The 25644-nt window shown below is 38.6% G+C and overlaps 1 protein-coding gene and 1 long non-coding RNA gene across 20 annotated transcripts in view; one reads left to right on the top strand and one right to left on the bottom strand.

Moving 5' to 3' along the window:
• Positions 1 to 25644, bottom strand: part of LOC140706963 (uncharacterized) — a 49723-nt gene that overhangs the window by 7588 nt on the left and 16491 nt on the right. The window contains exon 2 of the long non-coding RNA XR_012086938.2: positions 1925 to 1993. This is a non-coding gene — a long non-coding RNA (uncharacterized LOC140706963). The remainder of the gene's footprint in view (positions 1 to 1924; positions 1994 to 25644) is intronic.
• Positions 1 to 25644, top strand: part of PAG1 (phosphoprotein membrane anchor with glycosphingolipid microdomains 1) — a 173389-nt gene that overhangs the window by 138938 nt on the left and 8807 nt on the right. For 17 of the 19 annotated variants that reach the window (XM_078393552.1, XM_020787534.3, XM_078393562.1 and 14 more), the window contains 5 exons: positions 4510 to 4561; positions 5349 to 5445; positions 8529 to 9121; positions 10215 to 10274; positions 13170 to 17633. In XM_078393552.1, the coding sequence (XP_078249678.1) occupies positions 4510 to 4561; positions 5349 to 5445; positions 8529 to 9121; positions 10215 to 10274; positions 13170 to 13520 (1153 nt within the window). In that variant the 3' untranslated portion in view covers positions 13521 to 17633. Of the gene's footprint in view, positions 1 to 4509; positions 4562 to 5348; positions 5446 to 8528; positions 9122 to 10214; positions 10275 to 13169; positions 17634 to 25644 lie in introns of those variants that run through there. The other 2 variants (XM_078393565.1, XM_078393564.1) reach the window with 1 other exon arrangement.

Here is a 25644-nt window from a genome sequence, read left to right as displayed (position 1 = left end):
GGGGCGGGGTAAAAATCAAATAAATAAATAAATAAATAAATAAATAAATTTTTAAAATCCAAAAATGAAATTTTTTTAAAAAGCTAAAAAATAAAAATACAGTCCGTACAGCATTGTACCAGGCAGTCTGAAGACTGTCTCCAAATCCACTCTCAAAATGCTGGGAAGAGCGAGGAAGCAGACAGGCACCCGCTTCACTGGCCAGCGGTTAACTGAAAGTTCAAATTTCACGCTTTCCCCACCTCCTGCATGGTTTTTTTGTTCGTAACTCGAATCTAAGTTTGCAAGTCGAGTCAATATTTTTCTGTCAGAGTGGTTTGTAAGTCAAAATGTTTGTAACTAGAACCGTTTGAAAGTTGAGGGTTGACTGTAGTGATAAACTCTCAGCAGCAACAACAAAAAATTGTACCACGGTCATACTGTACTAAGCAATGCATTGCTAAAAATTTTAATAAAGAAATTTTTAAAAGGTAATGGAAAAGTGGTGGTGCTCCTACCGCCCAAAATCCACATAGGTAAAATTAAAATAGCAGCTGTATTCACAACCACTAAACCTGAATGGCCTGAATCGATTTTGGAACCAATGTATTTTTAAAAGCCCCTGCAGGCCAGTAAAAAACTTGCTTCTCAGTCCAAATACATTGAGTTGAATTGTGTGTCACGTGTCCAAGAATTTATAAATCAATTTAAATAATGCTAAAACTGATTCAGCTGTGGTTCTCATTGCCAGTATGATTGAGCCCTAAATTCCTCCTTCTCATCTATTTAGCTGTTTCAACATGACAAGATATCTTGACAAGGAATTTTCAAGTTCTCTGAGATTCCTTGCCCGTAGTGTGAAAGTGAGACCTGTGTTTCTTCTTTTCCCATCTGAATCTCTACAATTTGTACAAAATGCCTTTGAGAAACACAGACAGAGAGAATAAGCACAGGACAAGGAGATTTCTCAAAAAGAAACAAGTAGCTCATCTAAAAATCAATGAAACAAAGCATTTGTGCAGTTTGTTGTTGGTATTATTTGCATTTTTGCACAGCAGGTTAAAATTCTTGTCAAAACTCACAAAAAATTTCGCCTCCTTGTAGGCAAGGAAAAAATATTAACTATTTCTCATTCTCACATACAAGAAAAAGAGAGGCAAGTACATTCCTAATTAATAATCATACAATAAATGAACAAGCCATTTGGGTCCAGGTTCCGATCCTGTATTCCAGTCCTAGTGGAAGGCATTTGGTATCTGAGATCCTCTCATAGAACAGCCACATTCTAATGTAACCTATTCTATACTTTGCTTGGTATTTTTTAAAAGCTTGTACAACATATTTTAATACAGGATACAAAAACATGTTTTTGCTGCTTGCAGTCTAAAATGCTACCATCCAATTTGCTTTCCCACATCAAAATCCTACAATCTTATTGTACAAGGCCCTCCCGTCCCCATTTTGCTCTAGGTGTAACTAGACCTCTGTGTTTAGAATATTTTCAAACAACTGCAGAAATTAAACACTGCAAAGCATAATATTTACATCAGGGTAATTATAAGGTCACCGCTAAAAAATAACAAGTATATCTGTTTAGTGCTAAAAATCCAGTCTTAAGAGATTCTAACATCAGCTTCTCAAAGTTGATGATGTTTTCATGTAGAAATGCTTAAGGCTGAACTCAATTTTCATCTATGCACTTGATTTGAATTTATCTGAAATTTAAACTTCACTTGAATAGGTAACCAGAATGTATAGCATATAAATTTTAGCACTATACACTGCTGTTCAGTTGAAAAGCAGAATCTATGTTTCACTGGAAGTGCTCTTAAAATAAATAGCTGTGCTCTTACTCTTTAATCTTCCTTGTTTGTAAGGGGAGGGGGAATGTACGAATCATGTAGTTAAATTGGATCTGAGCAGAAAATCTCTAAAGAATCCTTACCAAAGTTTTGTGATTGATAACTCCTGCCCTCTTTTGCATCTTGTATCCTTGAAGTCTCTAAGATATCTCCTAGAGGAAGAAAATGAAGAAAGTGTTGTGTAAGAATCAGTCTTCTGGGTATCTGTAACAAGCTATGCAAATTCAGTTGCCAGACATTATCTGGCAATCATCCTTTAATAATTTAACATATTGCTAGGCTGGATGCGGCATCAGAATATTTGTGTAGCAGGTACTTTCCCAGAAATGCAATTAAACTAAATCCCTTCCTTACACAGATGCTGTTGATATAATCTTTGATGACATTAAAAAAACAGCAGATGCTTTATCAGAAAAGCTTAAGGGAGCAAATTAGTAACTGCAAATAAGAATCATTGTGTACTGCATGGACAGAATCATGGGTTTTAAAAGGCATCATTAGCCTGCTTTCAGTGAAATACATTTTTAGAAGTACAGCTACAGTTAATGAGAGATTTGCCACCAGCTTCAGTATGATAGTGAGAGATAATACTTTGCTCTGGAAACTCTCATATAATGGACTGCTGTGCCTTTAGGTGTGAGTAGCAGCTTATGTTACTTGTCTAATACTCCACTGAGGATGGTGTTGGAAAAGTGCAGCTATGTTTGATGGACACCATTACTGACTACTGATGTTCTGGCACAGCCTGTCATATACTTCTCAGAAATCAATACATATTCCTGAGTCACATTCCTTGTCCAAGAAGTCAAAACTGGTTGCTTTTCATTCAAGAAGATCTAGGAGTTAATCATCCCATTTTTCCTAAACTAGGGGGAGCCTGCCACCTCTGGGTTAGAACATAGATGGAAAGCCTCCATGTTGTAGCAGGAAGAGGCAATAGCTCAGTGATAAAGTACTTGCAGGGCATGTAGCAGGTCCCAGAATGTGAAGAATCCCACATATACAATTTGGGCTAGGAAATGAGCCTGCTAAAAACTCAAGAGGGCCGTGCCAAAATCCTGCTGCATATCTACACAAATGGCTTAAACTTTTGGAGGCAAATTGCCCCAAGTTAAGAATTACTATAGACATCCTCAATTGCACAATAAATTATACAACCTTGCATGCACCTGATAATGTCCTCGATGATTTCTTAAAGTTACACCATTTGCTCTACACCAGTTTAATGAGGTAAACGGAATTGGGCCATTGTCAGCAATATTGGGCTAGATGGATCAATTGTCTGACCTAGTTAAGGGAGACTGCTGTGGTCATATATAGAATAATTTAAAATATGCTTGAACATACAGCAAATTGCCAACAACAATAAATAACTTGAAGCAAACACTAAGTGCTGTCTGTTAATATTTAAAAAACAAAAATAAAAAAATCACCTGTTCCAGGACTTACACAATTCATTTTACAAAGGATTTAGTTCCAAAAGAGTAAACAGCTGCATAATTTCTCATGCAAAACAAAGCAAAGAACCCAGAAGCTTAATGCATTTATAGTTAAATCTGCTTTATTCCTCAAAAGACTATACAGATGCTACACAGGTGCCACAGCAGATAGGTATGAAATCTTATGGGCCAATATATCTGTTAGTATTTGGGATGCTAGAAGACATTTTGTTGTAATTGTTTTACCAACTGGATTCATGTGGCCATATAGTAAGCATTTTGGAATAAAATAAATTCTTCAGATGACTGATGGAAACTTTTAGTTTAAAATACTAGTCACATGTGAAATGTGTACATTCTTTAAATATCAAAAATCAGAAGGGTGAGGTTTTGTTTGTGTTTTGTTCCTTCTTATACTCAAATGAGCAGACAGAAGTACTGATTGCAGATTAATCAACATTGTTTTTCTTTTAGAATTCTTGGAAAAGGTAAGAATATAGGATTCCTGTTTGGGATAAATTAATAAATATACTAGCTCCACAGGGCAACTGAAAATTTTCCCTGTAACCACGTGCAAATGACTGCCAAACTCTATTATTTATTTATTTAAAATATTTTTACCCCACCTTAAAAGGACCCAAGGCAACTTACATCATTAAAAAGACAACATTTAAAAGCTAAAAACAATAAGTATACAAATATTAAACGAGAATTTTTAAATATTATATTTAAATGGTAAATAAATCAGTACTAGACGCCTGAATTTCTTTCTAGGTCAAGAATGCATTTTTTTAAGTCAAAGAAGGATTCAAAGAGTTACATTAATCATGCTTTAAATCCTCCTGAAATCAGTAGTTCAAGTTCCTTATGAATAGTTGTTGTGGGTTTTTCGGGCTCTTTGGCCGTGTTCTGAAGGTTGTTCTTCCTAACGTTTCGCCAGTCTCTGTGGCTGGCATCTCGAAACGTTAGGAAGAACAAACTTCAGAACACGGCCAAAGAGCCCAAAAAACTCACAACAACCATTAGATCCCGGCCGTGAAAGCCTTCATGAATACATCCTTATGAATAGATTATGCCTAGTTGTTCTTAGTGGGAATTTAATTGGGCTGGGGTCAACAAATCATCTCTTACATTATGCAAATACTGATTGATGCTTAAACATTGAGATAAATGCTCAGACATATTAGGATTATTTTTAACAATATACCTGAATATGATTTGCATTAAAGGGAGAAGAGACCCAAGCACCAGAATGGAGACCATGAAAATCTGATGAATGTGGTAAAAAAAGAAACTTTTATCATTTGAAAATACTTTTTTTAATAGTTTAGGATTTATAATATAAGAGGACATCTGAAACACAGAAAATATACAGGATTATGTAATTATATGCTTAAGTACAACTGCATTGTAATCTATGGGGAACATAGGGACACAGGCATTTAACATATATTCTTAGAAAGGTTTGTAAGAGTGGGAGCATGTCCATAGCTCAGCCCCCTGCTTCAGATTGGGCGTGAATTCTCAGTGACTTTTTAGTGGATGCTGTGATATATTGTCATTAGAGAGATAAAATATGATTGGTTTTAATGATGAAATATATATTTTATCAATCATTTAATATATCAGAATCATACATTCATTATATTACAAAATGAAGGATTTAGATTATAAAATGATCAGATGTAAAAGAAAGAGTTGGTTTAAAGATGAAAACTGTACAAAAAAGGATAAAATTGGTTGTTTTTGCCAGCATTAAGCGCAGTGATGTAAATCACAGTGGCAATTGCCTTCAGTTAAGGAATTGCTGCTTGTGTTTCTATTTGTATGTCAAGTAACACAACTGGTGCATGAGAAGGAATACAATGGTGACGCTAACTAGCAACAATTCAGTGCTGTTATTTATGCCATAGCATTTGTATCTATATGAATAACCAGAAAGATTTTGGCTAAATGTATGGAATAGCATGGCCCAATCCAGAAAACTTGTTTGTCATTATTAATGAGTAAAGATCATGAGGAATAACTTGAACCTGTTCAAGTGGAATCCACACATTTTATTTTGCAGCCCTCTGATAAGGAGGCATTTAGCCACTCTGTCACAAGTCTGACCACAGATCCACTTGCCAGCAGTGAACAAAATGGTGGACTCAGCAATGGTGATGGTAAGGCTCCATTTCATTAGCATTTTGTAAATGGATGTGTAAATTGAAACTATGTGACATGATATGAAAGCTCATCTGTGTTATTCAGTCTCTGATGTCTCATGGATTAGCACTTTGTGCTGCACTTATTAAGTTACTTGTGAGTTTGGAAAAGAGTTGAGCAGATAACAGGTGGGTAAATGAATAACTAAACAGTTAAAACAATAGGTTGAATCTAGACTTATTTATAGGGGATGTGGTGGCGCTGGGGGTTAACCTGCAGAAGCTTCTGTGCTGCAAGGTCAGAAGACCAGCAGCCGCAAGATCAAATCCACATGACGGAGTGAATTCTTGTCGCTTGTCCCAGCTCCTGCCAACCTAGCAGTTCGAAAGCATGTAAAAATGCAAGTAGATAAATAGGTACCACCTCGGTGGGAAGGTAATGGTGTTCCATGTCTAGTCACGCTGGCCACGTGACCATGGAAACTGTCTACGGACAAATGCTGGCTCTATGGCTTTGAAACGCGGATGAGCTCCACGCCCTAGAGTCAGACACAACTGGACTAAATATCAAGGGGAACCTTTACCTTTACCTAGACTTATTTATAAGAATATTTGTGTGCTTTTCAGCCCTAACAAATTGTCTCAAGGCAGAATAATAATAATCTTTGAACTCCAGAGCTGGAACAGACCCTATGGATACTCGCGTCCAGCCCCTATCAAGGAAGCACAGTGGGGAATTGAGCTCCCGTCCTCTGGCTCTGCAGTCAGAGACCTAAACCACTGAGCTATACAAAAATGAAACTTTAAAACCAAACTTATAATAGTGGAAAAGCAACCTCACTTTAATATTAGGCATGGGACTTTTAGATTTTTTCACTACAACTTCCAGTATTTCCAAGGAATTTCTCCAGTCAGAATCTTGGTAATTGTTACCAAAAAAAATCCAAGTCCTCAGAGGCAAGTCTGTCTCTGGAGTGATGGTCATCAGTTTAAAGATGAGGGAAATGGGCGGGAGTGGTTTAACTCCATGGAAGCTACAAAGGATTAGGGGACTGGCAGGTTTTTTGAGATGCACAAACCCTAATGAAGAGAGAGATAACCAGTCCCCCAATCCCTTGAAACTCCCATAGAGTTTAGCTACTCCCATCCATTTTCCTCGTCTTTTTCCTCCCTCTTCTGTAGGCTAATGCTTAAAATACTAGCTGGAGCACAGGTGTGTTTTCTGAAACTCCTCCGAGGACTTGGATTTTTCAACTACAGCTATCAGAATTCTGACTAATGAAATTGCGCATGAATTCTGGGAGATGTAGTTTTTTTAAAAAAGCATCCAAAGGTTCATAACCTACTTGATATCATGATAGCAGAAGTAAACCTTTTCATATTAAAATAAATAAATAAAAGCATAGAGAACGTAAATGTATTTCCTGCCTGCCTGAAACTATAGAAGTTTGCAAGGGTTCTGCTACAAAAAATATCCTGTCCTACATTATTACCTGTCTCTTGATAGTGGCAAGTACAACAGGTGCAAAGAGACAGTTTTAATCTACAGTTTCATATAGGAGGTGGCATGCACACAGCAGAAACACAGAAATCAACGAGACGAGTCAAATATGACTAATTTAAGTCCCATTGATTTTAGTGGGCCTACTTAAAATATGACTAAACTGGGGCTAAAATCTGTGGGAAACATCTGCTGACAGAACTGTTCCATCTGCAAAATTGGAAATTGTGTTCTTCTCCTTGCGGGTCTCCAGACATTCAAAGGTGGGCTGGGAAACTGTGAAGAGCTGGTTTTCAAGGAAGTCCCATTATGTTGGTACTGTGGAACCCAGATTTAACAAGAGGTCAATAAGGAGAAAGCTTTCTCAAAAAGGAGAAAGCTTTAGAACTACAGTTCCTATAAGGAGAAAATGTTCACAGTGGCATATACTTTGTATATAACCTGGACATCTTTGCCTCAGGTTAGCTCTCCCATGAAGCAGGATGAATTTCTTGTCTCAGGAAGTAGTAAATTACATCCACAAGGGCCACTGAATGCGCTTACTACTATTTTGCAAAAGTGAGACAGCATGGTACATGCAATGAAGAGCCTCAGCAGCTCTTCCCCCCCCCCCTTTGTGGCAAGTGCTGCAGCGCGAGAACAGCCAGTGGGGCTCTCCTGGGCAACAACCTGAATGCTCACTTTGACAATGGGATCTCCATAGCAAGACACTGAGCACATGCTCTGAAGAGCCATGCTGCCTAGAGAAGATATCTGCTGGATGTCTACAGATAGCCGTCCAGATACAAATGTGCCTTACTTGCTCTGAGTGGAAGTGAATCTGAAGTCACTTCTAACCTGTTGGAGAAGCATGGTGGCTCCCTTGGGCTTACAGCTTGGCTACAGGGACAGAAAACATGGCAAAATTGTGTCCCGTTCTCCATAAAGGGTGAGAGTGGCCTTTTAATGTATTGGGCTGTGGAGGGGCACAGTGTGCAATCCCAACACTGCACTTTTCCAGCCCCTGTTCTAAATGATGTTTAGTGAAAGTAATTAACTAGTGTGGTGTCTGCATCAAAAATTCTCCTTTCCTTTAATGCATCAGTTGGTCTGTCACTGCAGGATTGTGACTACTGCAGTGATACTGATATAAGCAATGTTAATAGCATTAGGATGGCCCATTAGATCATAATAGTTGGATGGAAGTCACGGTAAATGTGCTATCTAAAGACAAAGATTCCATTATCTAGGTAATAAGCCATAGTGCTATGGTGATTTTATGCACACCTCTTGCCAAGCAGTTGTCGCTAAATAGGAAAGCCTGAAGGCGATTAAGATGTCTCAGAATGGGTGTTTCCTGCCTCATCTCTGTCTCTCTCCCCAAGGCAACTTTGTTTTTTTAACAAGAAAATCACCACCTTTCAATGAGCAAGACATCATCTAATACCTGCTTGAAAGAAAACAGTATTTCTAAATAGAATCCCCATAAAACAGGTCTGCTTTTCCGTAGGTGATCCAGAGTAGAGGTAGGAAGATTTATATGGTAGGCCTGTATTCTTGACCATGGTCTTGATGTTACAGTTATCTGCTTATGCTGTGCGTTTATACATTTTTCTCTTAGTTCTATCAGATGATAGCACAACTGCTTGCATCCAGCCTTATGAAGAAGTGCAGACCTCTGTTACAGATCTGTTGGAACCACAGGATAGTCTAGGAAGGTCTTTAAAATGTCACCAAAGCCGAGAACTTCCCAGAATCCCTCCAAATAGTGCCATAGAAACTATTCTATCTACAAGAAATACAGAAAATGACCAGAGTCTGGCCACAGAGGGACCTTATGAAGTGCTGAAAGACAGCTCCTCGCAGGAAAACATAGTTGAGGACTGCTTGTATGAAACTGTGAAGGAAATTAAGGATCCAGGAACAACAACCAATACAGAGAAGAGCAAATCAAAAGCTACAGTGATTGTTAATGGGAGTCTAAATCATGTTCTTGAGCGCAAGATGGAATCGGCTGAATATGCCTCTGTTGACAGAAATAAAAAAAGCCGTCAGAGTGCTAATTCAGAGAGTCCTCTAAGCAGCACTCCTGACGTGGAAGATGAAGCTCCTCCTCCAGTACCCATGAAACTCCTTGATGAAAATGAGAATGAGCAGGAAAAAGCAGTCAAAGAAGAGGAAGAGGTGATGGAAGGGCCTAGCGAGCCTGACAAGGTACATTTTGCATTGCTTGATTAGAGCATACCATTGTTTGAGACCTGCTCCCACTTTTGCAGTATCTGCTGTGTCAAATGATGTCTTTGGCAGTAAAAGACGCAAATACACATGATAGGATTGCAGGCTGAGACTCAAGCTACATATTATCTTTAATATTTAGAAAACAGCTCTGTCTTTTCCTTCTTTATTCAGAAGTAAAGTAGAGCTGAATTAAGTAGCACACTGGTATGGTATGAGCATTAGTCCTTTGCCCCACTGTAGTCCTGATTTGCAGTTAGCCTAAGGGGAAATGCTGAAGGAAATGGAGACATTTCCCCTATATAATTTGTAACCGTGGGGCCTGAATCTGGATTGGAACTTCAGCAGATGGGGGAAAGGATGGATACACACTAAGGCTAAAACATGATGGAATCACTTTCTTTTTGTAGATAAAACCCTAGATGCTGCTGTTTTGTTTTCACTTAGAAAACATTTGATTCATCTTGAGTTGAAATATTGCTTGTCTCAAAGTCCAAAGACATTGCAATGGTCCTTAATTGTGTTTGTTATTTTTTTTAATAAACCTCCTTTTGGCTTCTGCAAAAAAACATTGTAAATATTCTTTAAGGAAAAACTTGTGATGAAATAAGATGCCATAAGAAATTAAGTGCTATCTTTGCTGCTTTTCAAGAGAGCCAGTGACTGAAGTGAATGTCTTCTCTCCAGCTAAGAAAAAGACTGAAAATCATAAAAACAGTTATGAATTTGGTAGTGACTTATACTGGTGTTCCAGCAACATTATTAAGGCACCATAAACTTAGCCAGCCTAACATCCAGCAGTTTGTTTATGTATGTACACTGCTGCTGACTTACTCAGATTTCAGTGAAAGCTCAAAAATCTAATAGAACTTGATCTTATGTCATTACTGAATCATTTAACCCATCATTACACCACAAATAACAAAGGTTCTGCTGCATCTAAAAGCTCTACTTAACTCACAGATGAAACTGTAGTTTAGTTTTTACTCACATGGAAATGGATGGGTTATAAACAATACTGATTTGTAGAAGCGTGGCTGTTAATAAGGATTGTTTTTTTCTCCTTTATCAGAGGCTTAGTTCATTGTCTTACAAATCACGAGAAGATGATCCATCTCTTACAGAAGAAGAGGTGAGTTTCTTTTGATATGAAGTATGTAATACACACACACATATAAGTTTATTGCGTAGCACACAGGCTGTTGCAGAGTACATCAAATAAAAACAACATAATACAGTACAATTCAATACACTGTAGTATGAGGAAGAGAACTAAAACCAGGTTAAATTTCTATCACAGCTAAAAACCTCTAACGTCTTAAAAATACCCTAGGGAAAACTAAGTGAAGGCAGTTGAAATACAATATCTGGTGCCAATAACAAGCATCATATCGCCGAAAGGGGGGCCCAAAGGGTACATGAACCTAAATAACAGCTTGATTAGTAGTAGTGGGGGCTACGAGTTTTATTTTCATTTTCATAAGTATAGATATAAACTTTGCCATTCGAAATGTAATAAATTTATCTCTGTCTGAGAGTAGGATCCTGAGCATTTTCTGGACAGGTCTTCCAGGATATTTTTCCAGAATAGGCTTCAAAAGCCATTCGAGTATGTAATAGTTCCTTTCACCAGCAATAAATCAGTATCTAAGTGCTGTAAGGAGGTCTGGGAATGATGGGCAAATCTAGAGGTAAAACATTCATCTGCAGATCTTGCAGCATGCTATGCGTTTTACTGATGAAGAAACCCTCTTCTCTTGCTGGTTTCATACTTAGTGCTCACACAGTAGCATGGGGCAGGGCACCTCAAACTGGAATTGAGACCCACCAGAGGGCTCTCCTCTTAGGAATTTATGAAGGGCCAACATTGTTGTGAAACCTGTGGTTCCAAAGAGACCCGACCTGACCCCCAAAATGCACAGCAATGACTCATCTTTTCTCCCATTATTCAGGAGGTTTTCTGGAATGGCGTGCATTGCAGCTGTGTCTGTCATGAGGGAAAAGAATTGGCAAATTGCTTCCCTGTTGGCACAAGTCTTACTATGGAAGCCAAACTAAGTCACTAAAATATTCTTAGGAGTGTTGTCTAAAGATATTCTGAAGGGTTGTGATAATGTGGCAGAAAAATGGAAGTTTCTTGCACAGGAAAATAAAATGGAAATTGGATGACAAATAATGGCATATCACTAGGTTTATCTTTTTCCCTGGAGCTGGACACAACATTGTCCTTCCTCATGCCTACTATAGGACGTACACGAAAGTACTGTATTATAATAATCTCTTCTACCTACAATGACCTTTCCCCTGAGGGAAAATGTTGAACCCCAAAGAATGGCAAATACAAAGTCAAAATTTCTGAAAGACATTTCGCTAAGAAACATGCTAAGATTTTTTTTCATTCTCCATTTGAAACAGAAGGTCGTGTTTTCAGAATTTGTTCCAAAGGTTATCCACCATTTTTGATGGTTGAATCTCACCTCACCCCCATCACCACCCACCACCACAATGCCCTAGAAGGACTCTAGGTAGAAGACATTGTGGAGGAAGCAAAATGGTGCCCAGGCGGCTGGGGCAATTGTTTTTGGTAACATTTACATGGCAATGAAACAACAAAACAAAAACAAAAAACCCTTTTGGAGGAGGAAAAAGAACATAGCTGGGCTATGAAGTCAGCTGATGTTGATCCCCACCTCTGAAAAACTGTTGGATAATTTCTCCTTGCCTTAGGAAAATTAGTGATATTGTTTCGGCAGTTTCTCTTTCTACAAATAGGATGGAGAGTTTCAAAAAGCCATTTGTGTGCAGCTGTAACTGGTAGCTTTATAAATATATTAGTCTCATAACAAATAAAGTGTATATAAAATATGTCTGAATTACAGTGAAGTCTTTAAGGTGAGGATCAGGGCCTTGGGGCTGGCATGAATAAACACCCTTCAAATGCATCTTTGATAGAGTATATTCTAGATGTGGCCTACTGCCTACCATTGTTATCTCCACGTTTGCCATAAAAATAGTAACAATAATTATATGCCATCAAGTTTGATGTTATGGTGACTTTTGTAAGATTTTCAAGATATAGCTTGCCATTCCCTTATTCTTGGGACCTTCTAGGACTATGCACCTTGGTCAAAGTCACAGATTGGTTCTTCTTCCACAGTGAGGAATCAAACTCCCTACCTCTGGCTCTGCAGCCAGATGTCTAATTCTCTGAGCACCCAGCAAGAATACCAGTATGGTGCCTAAAATTAACTGTGGTTTAACCTCTAGCTACAAGACAGCACACCTAATGGCACGAGGAACACATACCCAGAGTGCTCATTCTCCATCCAGTAAACCAGTGGTTCCCAACTTTGAATCCCAAAACATTAGACTAAAACTCCCAAAAGCCTTCACCAGTACCTGTGCGGGCCACAATTTCTGGGATTTGAGGACCCAATATTGGAAACCACTGCAATAATCCATTACAGTTGTGCCTCACTTGATGATGTTAATTCGTTCCAGCGAAATCACTGTAGAGCAAAAACATCATCAAACGAAATTAAAAACCCATTGAAATGCATTAAAACCCAGTTAATGCATTCCAATGGGCTGAATACCTGCTTGTCCAGCGAAGATCCTCCATACAGCGGCCATTTTCTGTGCCTGTAAAGCAAGGAATCCATCCTAGAAAACAGCAGGGAAACATTTTGAAAGCCGGTGGTCATTTTGAAACCCGCCAATCAGCTGCTTTCTGATCATCGTAAAGCAAAAAGTCAGTTCCCGAAACAGGGAACTGATCAACGTGAAGCGAAATTCCCCCATTGAAAACATTGTTTTGCAATCGCTTTTGCGATCGCAAAAACGTCAACGTAATGCGGATTCGTTGTAGAACGGGGCAATCGTCCAGCGGGGCACGACTGTACTTCTTGATCTTATATGTTAACATATGAACTGGCATCATGTGCAGCATCAAGGAATTATAAAACAATTACATGAAGTTTGCTGTTGTTAGATGCTTAATTTATTTTCCCTTTCTCACCTCTTACAGATTTCAGCAATGTACTCTTCTGTAAACAAACCAGGGCAGGCCAACAGAAACCTGGAATCCACATATACCTGTATCCCAGAAATTGTACCTCCAAAATCACCATCCATTTGCAGTGGCCTCTATGCCAGTGTGAAGGACTTGGAAAATATCCCAAACTGTACCACTATGCCTCAGTCATCAGAGAGACTAAATGGGGAGTTAGAGCCAGACTACGAAGCAATACAGACTTTAAATCGTGAAGAAGACAGAAACGGTTTGGTTCTGAATAGCAGCCAGTCACTCCTCTCCCAAGAGAACGACTATGAGAGTATTGGAGACTTGCAGCAAAACAAGGATATCACAAGGCTTTAACTATGTCAGACACACAGTTATGATAACTGATCTGCTGGCACACATTTCAAGATACCCAAGTTGGATTCACTTTGCATCTTGATCACTTTCAAGCTTGGCTCATAGATGAATGTGTGAAATTGTGTCCAATTTCACAAGCATTTCATTTGCCATGAGGGCAGGATATGAAAGCTCAGCCTGGGATATTTGATCACTGGTGGCTGTTGAACACATGCAGGTCAACTTGTATATCTGGTCTTGCTTTGGGAATTGGGAAAGGGGCTGTTACTCTTTCTGAAGAACAGAGAAGGGCCACGGGGAAGAAGAAATAAGCTTTTTGGGGAAAATATTTGTATGTTTTGCCAAAATGTGCAGTATTACTTGCCTGCTCATGTGGATGGTGGTGACCACAATAAGCGACAGATAAAAAAATCCAGGTGGAAGGTACTAAAAAGACCTCAATGTTTGGTGAAAAGTGCCATGGTTTGTCACTTAATTTATAGAGTGTGTGTGTGAAAAGAAAATGAGAGATATATCCAAATACACATTGCCATTAAAAATCCAGGCTTCAATTTACATTAAAATACTATTTTGTCATGTATTTCAAACATTTTATGACAGTGTACTGTACTAGCACCCTGTAGACTATTTTAGGATGTTTTCATACATGCCTCACACCGTATGTTTGTGGTGTTTGGTACGCACAGCACAATATTACCTATTCACATATAAGAGCAAAGTGCTAGTTTGCAGTAACATATTATACACAATCACAGGGATTTTGGGTCTCCATTTCTGAGAAATTACAACCTATGTGTTTGGAAGTAGCTTGCAGTCTCATTTGGTCTATTGTGGTCTTACAGCAAGGGTGGACAGTTTTGGTAGCTCCAGGGGCCAGTTTTCTATACTTCTAGGGAGCCACATAGATGGCAAAAAATGCTGAGAAATACCAAAAAGCAATCCTATGGGTGGCAAGTGACCACTTCCAGTTTTTTAAAAATGTGAACTTTCCCTCTTAAATGGTACAAGGGGCTCCTGTCATTTAAAGAGTGGGTCACTGCTCTAGCAGGCTTCTGAAAGCTCAGTTCACCCATTTTTGCTGGAAAAGTAAGGGACCAAGAGAGAGAACTGAAAGCCCCCCCCCCAAAAAAACCCTCTTGGAGCGGTCCTGCATTCCTGATCTGCAGAATACTATCATTTCCAAACGTTCTAAGGCCACAAAACTTGAATTAATATTGTAAAATGCATTGTAATAATATCCCACATAGCATTATCCTATAAACTGTATGCATTTAGATCTTCCATTTTCTTATTGGAGATAAAACCTTGATGCTTGAAATGTTTAGGATTTAATGAACACAATGCTACCTTTGTTCCCCAATAACTTACATTTTTTATTAGATTATGTTACCTCTTCAAACAGGCTGCAATATTTTGCATCAGATGTACTTCCTACACAGGCAGGTACTTAATGCATGTTTAAAAAATATCTTCTTGTATCAAATGCTAAATAAAATACTAGTGGTACTATAGAATTCAGAATTGATGAGGTGTGCAGGCCTGGAGTGACAGCAAAGTATTCAGGATACTGAAGTTTAAAGCAGGCTATAAACATTATTTAATTAAACTGAGAATCCGTTCACATGAGGTGGGGCAGGGGCAGCTCCTAACAGACTCAGAGGATGCTTTCAGTAATCTGTGCAGGGGAAATGTTGTCATGAGAAAACGTGCTTTCTAGTCATGAATCTAAGCACCTGTGAACAAATGGAGGTCAAGTTTTAAACTATCACATCTTACCTTTTGATCTTTTTCACATCCTCTTCCCTAACACAGGCATCTAATTACAGTTGCAACCTGGTTTATATATTGTATATATGGCATCTTGTCCCAGTCTTCGTTTACCTGATTCACAGCATTTAGAAAGGATGTAGCTTCTAAGGGCTTCCTGCATGTACAGTGGTTTTTGTTGTTGTTGTTGTTGTTTTGTAGTATTAACTAGTAGAATATGTAAATGACAGGGGACTTCCACACATTCAGCAGCACGTATGCATGCTTTAAGGAGCCGCAACAGGAAGAGGTGTGAAGTAGCTCTAGGTATTTATTTAGGGTTACTCTGCAAACTTTAGAAAGACTGAAAGATGATACACATCCATTCTCTGGATGATTTAAAATTTCTAAATCTGATACAAGTTTCCAGAAAACATGTTGCCGCTGAAATGCAGCCTTGTCCTAAACACCCACTCAAGCTGGTGTGTGAACACCAGTGATAACACCAACTGCCATGTGATAGTTGGTTGCTTTAAATAAGCTGTCATATGAACTGAGTGCTTATCAACTAATGCAGCTTGCCACGTACATTTACTGTCACTGTTATAAATGGAGACTTTCTGCACATTACAGCCTCCATTTAAAGGCCAATCCAAATGGCCTTCCTCCAGAGCTTTGGAAAGTTACTTTTTGGATTACAGTTCCTGAATCCCTCAGCCAGCAACAACAACATGTTGCAAGTGGTGCCATCAGCTGGCTGATGCTCTATGCAGCTGTGATAATGCCCAAGGCATCATCCCCATTTAATGGCAAGCATCCATACTACTACCAGATACGCTTGGTATCAACTTCAGTGGCATGTCCCTCAGTGTCCCCATCTTGATGACCCATGGACTCAAATATCTTAAATATATTATAATCACCATGTAGGGAAACTTGTCTCCCTCCAAATTCATAGCATGTAAATTGGTGGTTGTACTGCAGACTTGAAGTAGTGCCACTTGGCACTTAGTGAGGGACAGTGATCTCAGTAGCATCAATATCACAGTTTTCGTGGCAAATATATGTGATATATTTAGGAGGTAGAAAGCATATTCCTTTCATACACATAGGGTATATCAGAGTCCTTTATTATCAGGTGCCATTTTTAAAAAAAATAAGCACTGATAATAGACTAATCTGAAATGAATGATTTGCTGATGTTGGATTATCTATTTAAAGGGCCAGTTCACAGAAAAGCCACACAAACTATGTATTTCCATGTGGGTGAGCAAGGATGATCCAAAACGTTTTGCTGCCTGAGGTGGCAGCATATGGCACCCTCCATCCTTAAATCAAAGTGCATAATATGTAAAACCAGTCAATTTATTTGGGTACCTGGGACAGAAAATTTCTGACTTCCTTTATGGCAGTTAAACACAAGAATAATCTTTCAAACAATTAACAATTTGTTGCCCTTCATGACACATAAAATCTGTCATGTGAGACAGCTGCTTCACTCTGTAGTAATAACAGGTCTTCCCCAACCCCTGCCTGCTTGTACATTCAGACAGCACAAGAAAAGGTGTGCCATATATGCTAATTTATACATGTGAAGTTGGAAGGTTCTAGGGCACAGTCATTGCCCTCCATTGTATGGAGCACAGATGGGTGGGCAAGCATTTCTGCCACAGCAGTTAATTATTGGGGCCCAGTTGCTCCTCAGGCAGCCCTAGTCAATATGGTCAACAGTTATGTGTTCTTTCCACTCAGTTGGGGGGGCAGTGGTTGTGTGTACCACCCTTTTGAATAAATACCTTCTTACTATTATACAAACTATTATCAGGATTCATGCTGATAATAATTTGTTATCTTTTGTTACGGGTAGGCATTTGCCCATGGCAGCTAAGTTTGTGTTGGCCATCATATTCCTCAGGGCATAAAACACTGTGCCTTTAGAAATCCACCTTACATGGCATTTTCTCGACAGCAAGAGTTCCTTCATTACATTATATGTGGTGCTTTCTCTTAAATGTTATTAATAATGGTGCTTTTTAAAATATCCTGAAAGCTATTGGTCTCTGTATATATTCCTGAGAGCTAAGCTGTACTTTTCATTGAAAGGAACATCTATATATGCTGCATAGCTTGAAATCACATCTGCTCAGGACTATCATGCAGCCCGGGCGTCAAATAAGACAGATGTTTTGTGCTGAAAAAGACAACTTGAATCTCTCTACTATATGCTGAGTGTACTTCGTCTGTGTTCAGAGATGTGTTATTCAATATTCTGTATACATATCAATCAAAAGCAGTAAAGTTTTCTGCAAAGGAAAAGTTGAATCAAGCCACATACCTAATCCTAGGAAATACAGACTTTGATCTTGAGCCAATGTGTGTTACATCTTCTTTAGTGTTTAGGCAAATCTGTGCAAAGTTTTTGCAGAGGATTAAATGTACTCATCTGTCAATGGTGCTGAACCACGTTTTGCCATCTATGTAGCAAAAGACAGCTGTAGCCATATAAGCAGAATTGCCTTTATTTCCCACAAGTTGATTCCATACAGAAACATATCCGGACATCTCATTTGTTATCCTCTGTTAAAGCAGGAGCTTATGCAGAAATGGAATAGACTCTGAAATGTCTCAGACAGTATAGGTAGAACAAGAGTTTCACTCAATGTTAGGTAGTTTGCATACACTACCATTGTAGAGAGTTCTGTGTTGATCATATAATAAACAAGCAGATTTATTACCACTTACCATGCTAATTTATAAATAATTGTTTATAAACAACCTCACAGAGAAGCCCCATGTAAGGCAAGTTGGAAAATGCCTTGAAGACCAGGTTTTCCCCCTAAAAACAAACTATCTTAAAAGCAAATATATGAAACATCATCCCTCATGTGTCTGAAACTCTTAAGAGGCTGAAGGGGGATGATTTGAGTAGGGAAAGAATCAACACAGAAAGGATTCTTCTTGTGCTTTTCTGCTCTGATATGCTCCCCATCAAAGCAGCTTCTCATTTCAAAATTCATTATTTCTGTTTTTGTGTTGGAGTACAGTTTGGTTCTCAGAGACAAAATTTTGTCTGTTGACTCCACTTTTTTCATGGTTATAAAAATTAACATGATTTATGGAACTATGGCCATGTCTTTCAAAATACCATGAGACATGCTGCTCTGTGAGATTTTTTTTAATTCTAGTTGTCCTGGAATCTGCTGATTCAACAGAAAAAGACTGATAAGTGATGTGCTGAGAAAGTAGAGAACTCCTAGATGTGGCTTTCAAAGCAGTGAGCATGAAGCAGATAGAAATATGCATGTGAAAACTATGAACGTATATCTGATTATAAGACTCTGGGCTGAATCTAACTGTTAATCCTAACTAGGAAAAAAACATTAAATTGTGGTGTGATCAAATGGGTAAAACTGTCACAGGTAATCAACACAGGTAGTCAAGGTTCATCTCAAAGGGGACAACAATTAGCTGTATCTACCCTGCACTGCAAAAACCATACCTTTGAAAATACCCTCTCTGAGCTTTTCAGGAAAGTGGAAAATCCACCTCCTTGCTGCAGCATTGCCTCTGGAAGATTTGCATTGATTTTAAATGTAAACATCAATGCTAATATAAGGTTTCTGACTGTGAGTCTTTGAAACGGAACTGAACTTCTTCTAGGAAGTGTTGTAGCACTAAGCTCTGCCCTTAGGAAGAAATCCTGGGACAAAAATACTACTACAAATGGATGTCAGAAAGAAAAATACAGATACTGTCAGAGTACAAGTTGCACTGTCTGGGCCGAACATAATCACACCAGCTAGCAGCTGCATTTCACTCTGCTTTAATAACAGCTACAGATTTTATTGGATCTTGCATGTTGCACATGTCTAAAGAGCAATTTACACATTTATAAATGCATCCTATTCCCCCACCAGTTCCAACTTTACCTATAGATGGGGAGAAGGGGGGGATCTAATTAAAAGCTTCCTCAAAATTTGCACCAACTTTGTGGGGTCATGAAGCATGCAGGATCCAAGGTGGCTCAAGCTTTCCTGCCATTTCCTTCTCATTACTATGGAAGGTTAATCCCAATGTAGAAAACCTGCCCCTTCCATTGTAGCAGTAGCAGTAGCCTCCCAGCACTGCCAAAGCCCAACAAGGTTGTTTTCAGAACTGTGGTGGCTGCTTCCACATATCTAAGGAGTTTAAATGTTTGGCTGGGGTATGAGGAGGCTTCAGAACCAGAAACCATGAGAGGGATGACCCAGGGAGATTGTGTATAGCACAAATGATTTATTATAACAGCCCTCCTGTAGTGCCTGGTTCTAGAGGTCCTGTAGTGCCATATGTTAAAGAATTCTTGATTCTGACAAACTGCACAGAGCAGCTCCCTAGAGCAGCCATTCTCAGAGGGGGCCGTATGGCCCATTGAGGAGCCCTGGCACATTTGAAGGGGGCCACAGACTGAAAACAATTCTTCACACACCATCTTATATAGTAATGTTTGTTACGCAAAATATACAATCCTGACTCAGCCTATTATTAGGTTTGTGGGCATGGCCAAAAAAAGATTTATGGCTACTCTAAGCACCAAGGACCATTTTAGGGAGGAGAAATGGCAATACATAACTCCTGGCAATCTGTCACCTGAGGTAGCCTTCTCATTCTGTCCAATGATAGGGCTAACATTGCATTGTGCCATGACATGTAGCAGAAATCAAGCTGCTCCCTTAAAATCCTGAAATAAATCAACTTTCTTTCCAGACAAAGTGTCTCAGGTCCTTGGGTGGCAAAGGGGAAATCTGGGGTGGGGGTGGGGGTGGGGGTAGGGAGAGCCTACTGCAAAGTGTTCATTGGTCAACAGGTTAATTTTTTATACTCTGTGTTAATTTATAGAGGTTTTAAAGTTAAGTTTTCACAAGTCATTATTTACTGCTTTTCTCCCATGATTGAGACACTAATCTTTATGGGGAAGATTATGAGAAGAAGAAATATGTTTGTGCATTGAGTGTTCAGAAGGAAAGCTTACAATCGACATATAAAAGTTTCAGTGCAATCATGTTTGAACAAAGCCGAGGGAATTAAATTATAAATCAGAGTTTGGAAAAATGTCTTTTTCAGTCCAACTGCTCCCAGAATCCCCCAGCCCCAGCATCACCTTGAGGCCAAAGCAAAACAAAACAAAAAAGCAGGGGTGATAGACTTTGGTTCTGTATAACTTTCTAAGTAATAAAAGGAAAAGGTTTGTAAATAAAACCACTAATATTTTTATTCTGCCTGTTTAGTCAAAGGCCTCCTTCATATTCAAGTTTCAACAAAAAGGTTGTCTCTGCCTGTTTCCCCCCAGTCTTCTATGGACTGTTAACATCTTCACAAGGATATGCCTTGGAAGTAATTATCTTTTCTTTTAAAAGGTGTCATATGTACACTTCAGCATAACAGATATTTGGCTGTGGATGTATATTTTAAAAAATGTATGTTATACATTTATGGTCAGGTTTTTCATCAGACTTCAGTAACCACTTTTATTAACACTAAGTTTCTAATTACTGCTTTGAACCACTTGATAAACTGAGGTTCAGCCTGGAGAAATTACGTTTTTGGAATTACAGCTCCTAGAATTCCCCAGCCAATGTGATTCTGGCAATTACAATCCAAAAATTTACCTTGTTCAAGTGTCCACACACACCTGTTTGCATAATACTCTTGAGAAGCTCCTGCATGAATAGACCATCATTCTTTGAGATTCATAAGGTAGAAATGCGTGTCTAAAGAAATGTTTGTAGTATCATCGCCTTCCTCCATTGGAATGCATGTTTCTACTAATGGAGGCAAAAATTTCTATACACACATCTGAGCTGGGATTGTAAATGATTGCCCACTTGCACCACTGACTTCAATTGGGCCAAAGTGAATGTAACCTATGATGAATTGCAATTGCTGTGAATAGAAATCACTATTAATATTTTACTGCTATGGCAACTTCACATACAATAAGTGAGGAGTGGTTTTTTAACAATCTGTCTGGTTATAGTTTTATATTCTATATAGAGTTTTATACACTGAGCTAGCAGGCAGAAAAGTAGTGTCATTTTCAGAAATTATGTACCACAAATTGCAGCTTTGATATAATTCTAGGTCTTGTTTGACTTTTAAAATAATTCATCATCATGACTAAGGTATGGTTATAACAGTGGGTAAACTGCAATGAACTTCCATTCACTATTTCTTATTATTGTACATACGGTCTGATGTAATTTAGCAACCTTGTTTTCCTAATATTGTTCATTAGATATTCCAAAACTTTTACATTTGGCTGCTGAAAGCCAGTAGGCAATTATGTTTATTGACTGTAAATATAGCCCACTCCTATATAAATACACTGGAGCATAGAAAAAAGTGTTGTCTAAAAAACATGGTTCAGAGACATAAAACATAAATTATATTTACACAGTGTACTATTGCTGCCCTACCTTACCCGCTGGACAAATTCCTTTCATATTATTCACTTTGTAAAAGGTGTGATGGAGTGAAACAGTGTGGGATATGTAGTCAGAGAAATGCAACATGGAGTCAGACAGGTTCTGTGTGAAGATGATTTCAGAGACATTGGAACGTGTTTTTCTAAGTGCTGTGAGGGTGTTTTTCTGAAGACCAGTACAGCATGGTTCAAGATAAGCAGTGGGTCCAATTGCAACTTTTAGAGTATATACTTTAATTGCATTTTAATTGTTTTGTCTTTTTATTTTAAATGTTGTAAGCCACCCAAAGAACTTTGGGTAGTGTGGGCGGCATATAAGTTAAATAAATAAATAATAAATAAGTGTCAAGAAGAAGGGAGAATTTAGAAAATGGACAATGGGTTACATGGAAGTTATATTCCATGATGATGGGAGAGAAAAAGAACTTGATTGTTTGAGTATGTGGCTTGAAGGAGAAAGAATGTAAGTGGAGAGAAAGGAGGAGGTGGGGCTAGCCCACCTTAGCCCAGTTTATGTCACGTTCCCAGGGGGCTTCAACAGGCAAAAGTCCAACAATCCAGTCCAATATAAGGAGGATCCATGCATGGAACGGGCTGCTCTTCAGTATCCTCACCACTCAATAGAACACTGGCCATTTTTATTAGGAAAAGGACAGTGCAGAGGATGAAGATAATCAGAGAAGGGAAAATCCCTAAAGGTGGCTGCCATGTTAGTAGGTCTGCTTATGGACATCATGAAGATGCCACAGGTTGCTTCTTTTTTGCAACCAAAACTGGAATAGCCAAGAAGCAGCTGGAAGTGACCTTTGAGAAGGAGGAGGAAAGGAATAGATCTCTAACAGGAGCAATCTAATATCTAATTGTAAAAAAAATGTAGAAGGGGAAAACATCTTGGCTGTCTATTGTCACTTTCCCATTCATTGCTACATGTGTCCATACTTTTTTCCAACTGCTCCAGCATGTCAAAGAAGCCAGAGTATCCTCTCTTTCAAGGCCAATCTGGAGGCAAAAAAGAATCAGGGCCCCCACTCCTCCTTCCACCTGTGATATCTTACAGCATTTTGATTAATGCAAATACGTTCAAACTATTTATTCAAATAAAGAAAAAGAAGTGCTATGAGGTAGTCAAGTAGGACAAGAGAACTTCATATTTCCTGCTACTGTATTTTATTTTTCCTCAAAAGATGTAATTCTTTCAAAGATTTAGGCCATCAAACTTCCAAATGCCACCCATGTTTCCTTCCCAATAAGTAATCATAACACAAAAGCAAGTTAACTTTCAACTTGCAGAATGAAGCAAGCTCATGGTTAAATAAACAGATTTCTTCTACCTCTGAAGGAGCTCTGTTTCTAATGATGCACTAATTCAGTTTGGCCCTGAGGTGGTACAAATTTCAAATCAGAGTCCTGCTTAAGCATATTGTCTAAGGGATTTAGATTGCCAGTTTCCAGGGAATTTCCTTCACCCATTACCACCTTTCCAATACGGCACTAAAAAGATTTAAAAAGAAGGAGAAAGATTTCCCCTGACCAAAAATAGGACTAAAGGTGACACAAGTGCAGTATATGAAATAAACCAATCACTGCCTGGTCATTCAAAAAGAATACTGTATCAGCCCAATAAACGGCCTAGTAAAGTCAAGAGTCCACAAGGTTATGTAGCCAGCTGAGTCTCTTACTGGCTTAAATCCAAGTACTTATCCAAAACTAAGACAAGGGTTATATACACACAGTATTAATGAAATTGTAAATGTCTGTGACATGGCTTCATTTTTTTAAAAAAAAAATCTACATCGTTTGGATATAATTCAGTTTTCCAGTACAAGAGTGAAGGCTAACTAAAGACAGAGGCATTCCTTTGCTCTAAGTAGATGTTAAGTGATTCCCCAAGCTAATCAACAGTAATTTTCTCTCTAAAGTGGATACACATTATGAATGTTGACTTAATTAAACATAATCCTGAAATCAACTGCTATAAACCTATCTATTCAAATTTAACTTACACATAAAACAACACTGCACCTATAAGCAAGTACATTTTTACTGCAGACAGTTACTCAAAAGCAATCGAATTACATTCTTTTACAATCATCTCAGTGAAACGTTCTGCATTTTTAAATTCAGAGATTCAGCACCAGAGTGTTCTATGTATATAGCCACACACTTAATTTGGAACTGAAAGATCAACAACATTCTGTCTAAGCTGTAATTAATTTTCAGCCAATCTGGCAAATTCTTGTACATCTCTAGGGTAACTGGTTAGAAAACTGGTTGCCATTAATGTATTTAATCTGAAATCTTGGAACGTTTACTTGCATTTGAAAGTCCATGACTTTTACCTAGACACTACCAACCATTATTTTATGTTAGTTGAACTTAAAAGAGTGTTCAAATCCATGAAGCACTAGAGTTCACTAGTGAGAACTGTAAGCACCTCATTAATTACAAATCCAAGGTTTCTGTAGGATGAGCCATTACAGTTAAAGCGCGATCAAACTGATATAACAATGTAAATATATTTTGATAGATCCCAGGTACATGGGCCAATGCTAATAGGTTTTTGTCACTCATGTGTAATAATGAATATACAGTATATGAAAACATATAAATACTTGTATGACATACTGCCATGCCTGCCTACACATGGTCATTAGACAGCCAGAAATGTAAGGAGCTTAAACAAATTGAATGGCAAGAAACTGAGAGGCAATCCACCAACAATTTAGTTTTCAAAACAGGCAAATCTTTTTTAGTCAGTTTAGGACAACCATCAGAGAATAATGATGGTGTACCAGGTCCAGAGATACTATGGTGCTTGGATCATAATGGGGAGTAGTTGTTCAAAACAAGAAATGTGGAAAAGGGTTAGGAGGTACAATTTATAATTATAGGAGGATTTGGAATGAGAAAGCACTATTTTGCATACATATACTTGAGAAAAGATGTAGTGACATGAAGGTAAATATGCTTGTATTCATGACTGTAAGAGGGCTTTGGCAAAGTGCAATATTTTATTTATTTATTTAATTTCTATAACACCCATCCGGCAACCCAGACCACTCTGGACAGTTTACACAGTATAATAATACAATACAATATAAAGCAAAACAATACTATAAAACAGAACACTAAGACAAAATAACCAATGCAGTTTAAACAAAATGGAAACAATACCAATGAAAACATTAAAATAAGATAGTGAAAACATGACGGAGGGTTGAATATCTGGTTGTATCAGGATATTATAGAGTCTGGGGAGGCCTGTCTAAATAACCATGTTTTTAATGATTGCTTGAAGGCTACCAATGAAGGGGCAAGGTGGATTTTGGGCAGGAGAACATTCCACAATTGCTGGCCGACTGGCAAGAAGGCCCAGTTTCTGGTTGCTGTTTTCTGAGCCTCTCTTGAGGTCAGAACTCTCAACCACTGAGCCTGGGAAGATCTTACAGGGCAGGCAGATCTAGTCTTTTATGTTAACAGCATCACCTTGAAGCTGTCATGGAAACGGACAGGTAGCCACTGCAGGGCAGCCAGGGTGGGAGAGATATGTTGATATCTTCTCACCGCACTCAGTAATCTGGCGACGAGTTCTGGACCTGCTGAAGTCTCCATGACAGCACCAAGGGCAGCCCCATATGGACAGCATTATAGTAGTATAATCTTGAGACTACCAGCACATGGACCAGCATGGTGAGGGACCCAATGCAGCTGGGCAACCCACCTTAGATGGAAATATGTGGTGCAGACCACAGACGCTATCTGAGATTCCATTGATAGCACTGGGTCCAAGAGTACAGTGGACCCTCTACTTAAGGAATTAATCCGTATTGGAATGGTGGCTGCAAGTCAAAAAGTCTGGAAGTCGAATCTCCATTGACCTACAATGCACTGAAAACCGATTAATCCCATAACCAG

Source organism: Pogona vitticeps, chromosome 4, assembly GCF_051106095.1.
Source record: "Pogona vitticeps strain Pit_001003342236 chromosome 4, PviZW2.1, whole genome shotgun sequence".
NCBI lineage: Eukaryota > Metazoa > Chordata > Lepidosauria > Squamata > Agamidae > Pogona > Pogona vitticeps.
This window is presented reverse-complemented; position numbering and strand designations above follow the sequence as displayed.